Raw genomic sequence first — 9,963 nt, forward strand, 5'->3', positions numbered from 1 at the left:
AGTGGTATATCAAATTACAAGTAACTCTTGATGATTTATTTTCTTTCGGCATTATGTATTTTCTATTTTGGGGTAAATGACAGGTTTACCCCCCTATAGTTTGGCCCAATTTCAATTTATTTTGTGTATTTTAAACTTAGGCATTTTATCCTCTTTGTAGTTCAAACTTTTTTATAATTGTTAGTCAACACCTAATAGTATGTAAACAAATTTAATTATCCTTAGAAATACAGCCTACCACTAGGGGTGGTAATTGGGTCAGAATACATGGGTTCAAGTCTGATTTGATCAATTTCACAGCCCATTGATTAGAAGAGTTAAAATATTTAAACAAGAACACGATTTGTTATTACACAAGTGACACACAACTAGTGTAACCCATATAATAATCGAGTCATATAAATGTACCTCGATTGTATAACCCAATTAACCAAATTTATTCTTACCAATCTACATGGCTAACCCATTCACCCACCAATCCAAATATGTTGCGACAGCGATCACCTCACTATTGCAATGGCATGGCTGTGAACAACGACGGTCAAGTCTTGGGCAAGTAAATAGTGGCACTCGACAAGATAGAGTGATCGTAGGCATTGGAAGTAACGGGGGAGGACAAAAACCACGATGGTAGCAAGATTTTATAGAAGCAACTACGAGGAGGCGGCGATGATGATGATCAAAGCCAAACCGATTTGGAAGTCAGCGAAAAGGTCATAGATGAAGAAGAAAAATGTCATGGTGGAAGGTAGAGACAAAGGAGCAAAGATAGGGAAGGAGGATGATGGTGTCTCATTAAAACGGAAAGAGGGTTTTTAGGTGGCCATGAGAATTAGGGATCTTAGACAGTGCATATTAAGAATTATGAGTGAGATTTAAATTTAAATTTATACTCAAGCTCAATGGGTTAGTTGAGTCAAATTGGTTGCCTTTAAACACAAAAATGACATCTATAATAAACATGTTAGACAAGCTGACTTATTCATGATATGTACCCAATTAACTTAATCTCAAACTAGTTTAAATGCTTCAACTTCATATCGAGGCAAGTCAAAATTTGCCACCTTCTATCTACTGATGATGTTTGAAGCAAGAAGTATTTCCATGCGTGCACGCGCCGGTCAATGGCACGACATATATCACGGCGCAAGTTGTGCGGACAACCATGCTGACACAATAGTTTTTTCTTCCATGGAAATAGAATAGTCTCCCTCGGTCGTATAGGATTTAAGTTAAGTCCTCTTATTGGATGTAACTTAAATGAAGGATCAATTATAGGCATATCAAATATAACAAGGAAAACACAATCCATTCGATGGATCAACTTCCCCCCTTGGACCAAACTCTTTATATCCTTCATCATTAGCAGCGCATTTCTTTCTTCTCCACCACCGACTTTTCAACGCACTGGACTTTTCAAAGGTTTACAACTCAGGTAAAAGCTGATAAATTCAACATTTTTAATTTAAAATTATGAGATGAGAGCTGACATGTCTGAAAACTAATCCATTTGAATAGTAAAATATTTGAATAAATAAGTCCATGGCGAGGCCCACCTGCGTCAGAAACTCATAATCTGCTCTAGATAGTGTTTGGATAGATAGACGTTATCGTGAGCACGGCGGATCCTGGAAGCGTTAGACAGTAGAGATTTCTTGACAGGTAAGATTCGAGTAATTAGTCTGTAGCTACTACGAAACTCCTAGTCCAAGCTCACCGAAGTGTTTCGGTCAAATGTCCAAACGAACCCGGAAAACAAGACCGTCTCCTCGACTTCACCCCCGTGGAGCAACTCACACCACGCTCTCCTCCTCTACTCTCCACCACGTTCCTAAACCCACCCCCACGTATAAATTCGCCACACGGATCACCACCATCCCTCACCGATTCCCAGATCCGGCATTCCAAGATGGGTCTGATGCTTGGCAAAATCAAAGTCGAAACCCCAAAATATGAGCTCCTCCACTCCTCCTCCGACTACGAGATCCGCCACTACTCCTCCTCCGTGATCGCTGAGGTCACCTACGATCCCGCGCAGTTACGCGGCGACCGCGACGGCGGCTTCATGGTCCTCGCCGGCTACATCGGCGTGCTGGGCCAGCCCAAGAACTCCAAGCCCGAGAAGATCGCCATGACCGTGCCAGTGATCACCAAGTCGCCCGAGAAGATCGCCATGACGGCCCCCGTGGTTACACGTGGCGGCGCGGGGGAGGTCACGATGCAGTTCGTGCTGCCGAGCAAGTACCAGAAGAAGGAGGACGCGCCGATCCCTCTGGACGAGAGGGTGGTGATCAAGGAGGAGGAGGAGAGGAAGTACGGGGTTGTGAAGTTTAGCGGCGTGGCGACGGATAAAGTGGTGGAGGGTAAGGTGGATAACTTGAAGGCGTGTTTGGAGAGGGACGGGTATAAAGTTATCGGGGAGTTTATTCTGGCGAGGTATAACCCCCCGTGGATCACGCTGCCTCCACTGAGGACCAATGAGGTCATGATCCCAGTAGAGTGAAGTGGTCGTATTTGTATCTTATCTTATATTTTTATTCCAGCACTCAGTTTTTTTTACAATCAAACACAAAATTAGAATTGGAATAAATATTTCTTTTCTGAATTGAGTCTTATTTTACTCCAATTCTAATTTTTCTTATTCTACAACTAGTACATAAATATTTTGACCTGTTAAGTTTAATCTAGAGTTAACCATTAGGGTTGACCCAGCTCGAACCTGCCTGGTTTCAACTAGGTTAAGCTTAGTTGGAGGCTCCGAGCCCAATTTTGGCGCAGGTAAGTTTTTGCTTGCTTGGTCTTGGCCGAAAGCTCGACCCGCTATGCTAACTTATAGCCTGACCCGTTACACCCGTCTATTCCTATAATTTTTTTAGTCCCACACTAGATACTTAGCAAATTGGATATTATTATATAAATATATTCCTATGAAACTAATTAAAATATTTTCATGGAGGCCTATTATGTGTGAGCCGATAAGATATAGTATTTTTAAAATTCGACTCGTTACATATGGCCGGCCTGATTCCAATATGTCATGGTTAGTATGTGGTAATGTGCTATAATATTTTAGCCCAACTTGGCTCGAGTAATTTGTGGTCCAGATTGTGAACAAATACTTAATCCCAATCAGTTCGAAACTTGGCGCGGTCCACATTATGATCTGTCTTTAGTTCTATTAACTTACTTTCATAGAATACCACGACGGAGATAAAGAACATAAAAGAATGATACATATGCACTAAAATTCACTTAGTATTCTGGGGAAAATTAGGAAATCTTCTCAACATAGTTTCCAAAAGTAATTAATTCAATAATCTTCTCTTTCTTTCTACATATTTTTAATAGAAATAAAACAGTGATGAGTTTATTATTTTATATTTAGAATAAAGTGATGATATTTCCGCAATATATAACTCACCTAGAACGCTGATAAATTTAATGTATTTTATTTGAGATTATGTGGTGGTTCTAAGAATGACTTCTTTTGATATTAATTTTGAGAGGCGAGTTATTTTGTAAATAAGACTCTGGATAGGCCCCACTTTGGTCAAAAACTCGTCATAACATGTAATCCGCTCAAGATAGTATTTGATAGAGCCATAGAGATAGCTTATCATGAGTATGAGGATTCTGGAAGCATCTTGACATGAGATTTCTTGACAGGCAAGATTCAAGCAATTAATCTATACTACGAAACTTTAAGCTCACCAAATGTTTGGTCAAATGCCCAAACGAACCCGGATATCAAACTACGTCTCCTTGACCTCTCCCCGTGGAGCAACTCACACCACACTCTCGTCCTCTACTCTCCGCCACATTCCTAACCCACTTCTACGTATAAATCCACCACCCGGATCGCCATCCTCACCAATTCCCAAATCCCGCATTCCAAGATGGGTATGATGCTTGGCAAGATTACGGTCGAAACCCCAAAATATGAGCTCCTCCACTCCTCCTCCGACTACGAGATCCGCCACTACTCCCCCTCCGTGATCGCCGAGGTCACCTACGACCCCGCCCAATTACGCGGCGACCGCGACGGCGGCTTCATGGTCCTCGCCGGCTACATCGGCGCGCTGGGCCAGCCCAAGAACTCCAAGCCCGAGAAGATCGCTATGACCGCGCCAGTGATCACCAAGTCGCCCGAGAAGATCGCCATGACGGCCCCCGTGGTCACACGTGGCGGCGCGGGGGAGGTCACGATGCAGTTCGTGCTGCCGAGCAAGTACCAGAGGAAGGAGGACGCGCCGGTCCCTCTGGACGAGAGGGTGGTGATCAAGGAGGAGGGGGAGAAGAAGTACGGGGTTGTGAAATTTAGCGGCGTGGCGACGGATAAGGTGGTGGAGGGTAAGGTGGATAAGTTGAAGGCGTGTTTGGAGAGGGACGGGTATAAAGTTATCGGGGAGTTTATTCTGGCGAGATATAACCCCCCGTGGACGCTGCCTCCTCTGAGGACCAATGAGGTCATGATCCCAATAGAGTGAAGTGTTTAGTATTTTGCTTTGTAACAGATGTTATTGGGTGTATCTAATTTGTTATTTACCGTTGTGTGGATTTCATTTTGTTGTTGTGAAAATAATCATATGCACAGGAGGGGAGAAAAATATCATTAGATAAGATGTAGATAGAAAATAATGAACGAGGAGAGAGAGAGAATGGAATGAGAGGAATGTAAAACTGATTCCAATAATTGGCCTAACTGATGGTAAACAACGACTGCTGGTCGGTCCGGGCGGCCCCAAATACCATAATAAAATTCTCTCGACAACGAGAAGATCCAAAAATCTTAATCTTCTCAACATAGTATTCCAGGTAACGAGAAGTACTAAGTTAATCCTAATCCTTCTTGAAAGTTATGTTCAAGAGGTTAGGCACTGGCTAGGAAAAAAACAAATCAGTAAGAAAAATAGAACCAAATACCACAATAAAATCAACAAGAGAGCCCAACAATATATGTTCACTGCACAATAACAGTTAACTTGGTCATTTTCTGATATGAGAATTTCAAAATAGACAAGTCATGACTAACTCCATGTTAAATGGATCACTGAGAAGAAGTAGGAGCAAAACGATGCGGATAAGTTCAGTACAGTAGGAAATACCCTAGTTGATTCAATCATCGCTATAAATTGTTCAAACACATATATCGTGTAATAATGCTGCATTGACAAAAATTAAGAAATCATCCTGACACCAGTTTCACGACAATGATGATAATGTTGAGAACTATTAATGGAAGTCTCAGATATTGGGTTGCATATATGAGTCCTATTATCTGTCCCTTCAATGTTTTTGCTCCACCGCCGCCTGAAACTTCGGAGAAGCTCCATCCTCTGGGAGCAAGAAACCTGTCCTCATTCAATATGGCCAATGCATTTGCGATAAGCAGAAAGCCCTCCAGCAATGTCCACAACCCCATTCCTGCAAAGTATGTAACTATTTGAGTTTTCACATGAAAAGAAAAGGTTTATAGATGCACTAAATAGCTGAATAAGATGAGAAGTAAATTTGGCGTTCGACACACTGCAATGGTTATTAATTACAGATAACAGTTTCTGAAATGAAGTATACAAACAAAGAAAAAAAAAGAAAAAAGAAGTAAATGTGCCAACCACGTCATTCATAACTAAGCGAGTTAGAGGATCAGAAATGAGAAAATTATTTTTTCCCCTTTTTCTCCCTTTCTTTCAGTGAGAGCATGCATGAGCCATATTCTTGAAATATTCTTCAATTAGTGCAGTTGGCCATATGAATGGTTTTTACTTCAGCAGTCTAACTGAAGTTCACAACTTCGAAGCACATGCATAACTAGAACAGCAAAGGCACTTAAATGCAGAAAACAGTCATCTGTACAGCAAGGATAGAACTTGCATGTTCTTCTTGATAATAATTTGAAGTTTAATGGCCGAAACTTAATGGAAACTAAAGCCAAAAAATAGTCATCGCCAAAACTACTAAGATTTAGGGTTTTGACATTTATTTTGGACTACAATAGGCTAAAACCATTATATTCGGATTACAATATTCATTTTTTCTAGGGGTTAAAACTGAAACCAACCGAGACCGAAATTTCAAACGATACAAGCAGATTTTTCCCAAAACACCTGCTTAAAGCTCTCACCCTGGACAGTTGAAATTACTTCTGAATGAATTATTAAATGGCATTAAGTGGTAAGGAAAACCAAGCAATTGAATTCAAGGATGGGTCATTATTCTCTCACATCTTCCCGAAGATAACCATGATGACAACCCACTGCACCTTTTTATAGCGACAAAAACAGTTAAAAAAGCAGCATTAATAGTGAATCAACGAGTACACTGTCAAACGAGAGGAGATCCTACACAGTTGCATTTTGCCTTGATAAAAATGATTAGAAGAGGATACGGATCAATGCGAACAACAGAAGATAGCTAGAAGAGCCATCACAGAAAAAACTGCTAGTTTTCCTAGCACTGGGACGACCACAGTTTAGCCACAAGATGCAAATTATGCAAAACTAATCAGAAATTTACGGACGCAAGTGCACTTCAAGGAGGCGATCATTTCGTTTTTGATGAATCAGAACTCCAAAAAGGGAAACAACGACAATGTAAGAGATGTCCCGTCCCACATAGAAAAATCCTCCCTTGGTGGACACAAATTAGGGCATTCAGCTACCTACAGACTCCTAAACCAAACCATCTTTCTTCTCTTTATCAAGTTCAAATCGAACCAGAGCAACTCATAACAGAAGTATATCCTGATGAATTTTATACATCTCACATCGTGTAAACAAATCTCCTAAACAATAGAAAGAATCAAATCTCTTATATTGTAGATCAAATCACAAATTATATTTGCGATAAATAGCAAAGAAGGGAAATTTTGATGTAGTTGGAGAACAAGGAGCGATGAAATGGAAGAAATCGTACCAGTATCCGGAGTTCGACAGATGAATTAGAGCAGATCGACTCCGCCCTGGCGATCGAGCAACGATATAAGCGTTGCCCCAAATGGAAGAAGGTTAAAATGAAAGAATTAGAAAAGCCCTAAATATGCGTCTCGATTCGAATCGTTGCTCGTGTCACTGATACGCATAATAAGGGTAAAAAGGACTATTCGCATTCAAGGATAGCGTGGAGTGGTGTCTTCATAAGTACTTCACAGTAGAAAGTTATCCGAGTCATGGCTTGCTTCCACCCTTGCAGCCCCTTTCCCTTCCGCTTTCCCTCCTTGCGAACTCTCGATTCCTACCCCAAGCTCGATCGATTTCTCCACCTAAAACCCCTTCGAAGCGTGACCTCTGAAGCCTCCATTGATGGCGGAGACGGAGCTACCAAGCCTACTCGCCGAGGTCGAAAGCCCGCATCCCCATCTCCCACCAAGAGAACCCGTCGAACAAAGAAGCCGCCGCGGGAAGAAGAAGGAATTAACGAGCCCAAATCCCCAATCTCAACCCTAGAGCGCAGAGACGAGGACGCCGACGAGGTGTTCGACGACGGGATCGACTTCCCTTACGAATCCCCGCCGCTGGTCTGCTGCTTCGGTGCGGCGCAGCGAGAGTTCGTCCCAACCGTCCGCGTCTCCGACCGGCAGATGCACCCTGACCAGTACTCAACTTGGAAGCAGCTCCAGTGGAGCCCGCCGGAGTTCGTGCGCGCACCCGGCGGGCCACCGTCCAACGTGGCGATCTCCCACGCGCGCCTCGGCGGCCGCGCGGCCTTCATGGGGAAGGTTGGGGATGATGAATTCGGCAGCGACCTCGTGTACCGCATGAATTCCGAGAAGGTGCAGACGCGAGCCGTCAAGATCGAGAACGGCGCCAAGACTGCGGCTTCGGTCATGAGGATCTCATTCCGGGACCGGGACGACGGGCAGGGGAAGAGGTTGGTGGCTGAGACCGTTAAAGAATGCGCAGAGGACTCGTTATTGAAGTCCGAGATCAATGTTGCCGTCTTGAAAGAGGTAAAGGTGACATCTTGGTATGACCTCAGCTGATTGGATTAAAGATCAAATTTTAAGCGGTAATTTCATCTTAAAAAATGCAGGCTAGAATCTTCCACTTCAATTCAGAAGTTCTGTTAACTCCTTCAATGCAGCCCACGCTCTTTAGGGCCATTGCATTGTCTAAGAAATTCGAAAGCAAAGTGTTTTTTGATCTGAACTTGCCATTGCCGCTATGGAGGTCCCGGGAGGAGACGTGGGAAGTGGTCAAGAAGGCGTGGAATGAGGCGGACCTCATAGAGATCTCCAGGCAAGAGGTGGAATTCCTCCTGGATGAAGAGTATTACGAGAGGAAACGGAATTATCGCCCTCAGTATTACTCAGATTCCTATGAGCAGACAAAGAAACACAGGGACTATCACCATTATACACGAGAAGAAATTGCACCTCTTTGGCATGATGGGATAAAGATCTTGTTCGTGACAGATGGAACACTTAGGATCCATTACTACACGCCCAAGTTTGATGGAGTGGTGGTTGGAACAGAGGATGTGCTTATAACACCATTCACATGCGACCGAACAGGTTCCGGCGATGCCGTTGTTGCTGCTATAATGAGAAAGTTGACGACACATCCAGAAATGTATGAGGATCAGGACTTGTTGGAAAGGCAGCTCCGATTTGCCGTTGCTGCAGGGATCATATCTCAGTGGACAATTGGCGCTGTGCGGGGATTCCCGACTGAGAGTGCCACGCAGAACTTGAAAGAGCAAGTGTATGTGCCTTCAATGTGGTGAACTCTTCTGCCGCATATGCAGAGCTAACTCAAGAGTTTCTGACAATATGCATCTGTTATACAAGTCCAAGGGCAGAAGTGATAAAGCTTTACTGAACTGATGAAGTTTTACAACTAATTGCTTATGTGGGGCAGGATCTTGCAATTCAAAAGGTTGTGGGCACGTTTAGATGCCGATAATGGACATTCGAGAGACTCATTCGAGGATATAAGGCCAGTTGTATTGGCTGTTTTTTTTAATGAACAAATGCATAGGAAATTTTGACTCTTCAATCATCAACACATAATCTTGACTTAGCAAGAGGTACTGCAAATTAGACGGATTGTGTTCAAAACTTCAAATCACATGTAAGCAGTTATTTCCCTCTCTTATCTGGATGAATGCTGATACCTTAATTTTGTCTGGTATATTTCTGCTGCTGCTTAATAAATTTTTATGGTCAATTCTTTTTGGGCATAACCTTGATGATATTAAATGTGAACCATACTTCGACAAACCTTCCAATTATAGTATACTCTTGCAAGAGAGAATGTTTACTAGTACTGATGTCTTTTGTTTGCGAAGGTATTAATTCTAGTGACACCAATGTTGTTCATGAACATCTACCTTCTTTTCATTATATAGCTTAAAGTTGGCTAATGATGCAGAAAGTATATTCCAAGGCACTCTATTCTGTACCGTTGACTATTCGGTCTTTTGGTGAGTAGCAACTAGTCGATGCTTAAAGTCAGCGCGCCTATGTCCCATAATTAAACTTTAACCCTCTTAATGTCGACATGATGAAGATGATGAAACGGGAAACATTCTCTTGTACTGTCATATGATAGATTTCTATGGCATAACAATTTTTTGTCTTAATATTGCTTGAAATCAACAAGATAGTGAAGCCAGACAAGTTTTTTTTACAACTCAGTTCTTATGATAAAACTAATTTTAAAGTATTACAATTTCAAGTTCAAGCCACTGCTTCAATTTAAAAAGGCAATGTTTTTCACTTATCCACTTTGGACGAGTTCCTTCAAGTTGACACATTCTCAAACTTGTTCATCCAAAGATTGGCATGACATCAGCATCAAGAGGGCCCTAATGCGTGCCATCTAAGAGATGAGATGACTGGAAAATAACAGTCATAAGAATTCTTCCTATTTATTCTTCTATGAAGTTTCAAATTCATATGCCATGGATGAGAAAATTTTAGAAATCATTAGAATTCCTGCCGCTTTTGCCCATACAAATAGA

At 42.2% G+C, this 9,963-nt stretch overlaps 4 protein-coding genes across 4 annotated transcripts; 3 read left to right on the forward strand and 1 right to left on the reverse strand.

The window, feature by feature from the left end:
* Nucleotides 1-1,607: 1,607 nt before the first annotated feature.
* Nucleotides 1,608-2,605, forward strand: LOC140798941 (uncharacterized). Its single transcript, XM_073153031.1, has one exon. It carries the CDS (start codon nucleotides 1,910-1,912, stop codon nucleotides 2,501-2,503), a length of 594 nt encoding a protein of 197 aa, XP_073009132.1. The 5' UTR covers nucleotides 1,608-1,909; the 3' UTR covers nucleotides 2,504-2,605.
* A 1,122-nt stretch (nucleotides 2,606-3,727) lies between these two features.
* On the forward strand, nucleotides 3,728-4,562 carry LOC140798872 (heme-binding-like protein At3g10130, chloroplastic). Its single transcript, XM_073152959.1, has one exon. It carries the CDS (start codon nucleotides 3,897-3,899, stop codon nucleotides 4,485-4,487), a length of 591 nt encoding a protein of 196 aa, XP_073009060.1. The 5' UTR covers nucleotides 3,728-3,896; the 3' UTR covers nucleotides 4,488-4,562.
* Nucleotides 4,563-5,083: 521 nt separating this feature from the next.
* Nucleotides 5,084-7,052, reverse strand: LOC140799327 (uncharacterized). Its single transcript, XM_073153619.1, has 2 exons — nucleotides 6,916-7,052; nucleotides 5,084-5,424 (listed from the first exon to the last, which is right to left on the reverse strand). The coding sequence occupies exon 2, from the start codon at nucleotides 5,420-5,422 to the stop codon at nucleotides 5,186-5,188; it is 237 nt and encodes a 78-aa protein (XP_073009720.1). The 5' UTR covers nucleotides 5,423-5,424; nucleotides 6,916-7,052; the 3' UTR covers nucleotides 5,084-5,185.
* A 78-nt stretch (nucleotides 7,053-7,130) lies between these two features.
* Nucleotides 7,131-9,167, forward strand: LOC140799328 (fructokinase-like 1, chloroplastic). Its single transcript, XM_073153620.1, has 2 exons — nucleotides 7,131-7,948; nucleotides 8,032-9,167. The coding sequence occupies exons 1-2, from the start codon at nucleotides 7,169-7,171 to the stop codon at nucleotides 8,722-8,724; spliced, it is 1,473 nt and encodes a 490-aa protein (XP_073009721.1). The 5' UTR covers nucleotides 7,131-7,168; the 3' UTR covers nucleotides 8,725-9,167.
* Nucleotides 9,168-9,963: the final 796 nt, after the last annotated feature.

This window comes from Typha latifolia, chromosome 12 (assembly GCF_019914945.1).
Source record: "Typha latifolia isolate L0001 chromosome 12, TyphaL0001v2, whole genome shotgun sequence".
NCBI classification, from domain to species: Eukaryota; Viridiplantae; Streptophyta; class Magnoliopsida; order Poales; family Typhaceae; genus Typha; species Typha latifolia.

Bases quoted from the DNA above. Each gene is read 5' to 3' on its own strand.
- LOC140798941 (XM_073153031.1), top strand. From the start codon at position 1,910: ATGGGTCTGATGCTTGGCAAAATCAAAGTCGAAACCCCAAAATATGAG.
- LOC140798872 (XM_073152959.1), top strand. From the start codon at position 3,897: ATGGGTATGATGCTTGGCAAGATTACGGTCGAAACCCCAAAATATGAG.
- LOC140799327 (XM_073153619.1), bottom strand. From the start codon at position 5,422: ATGGGGTTGTGGACATTGCTGGAGGGCTTTCTGCTTATCGCAAATGCA.
- LOC140799328 (XM_073153620.1), top strand. From the start codon at position 7,169: ATGGCTTGCTTCCACCCTTGCAGCCCCTTTCCCTTCCGCTTTCCCTCC. The intron at 7,949-8,031 runs GTAAAGGTGACA...TAAAAAATGCAG, and splicing joins ATGTTGCCGTCTTGAAAGAG to GCTAGAATCTTCCACTTCAA.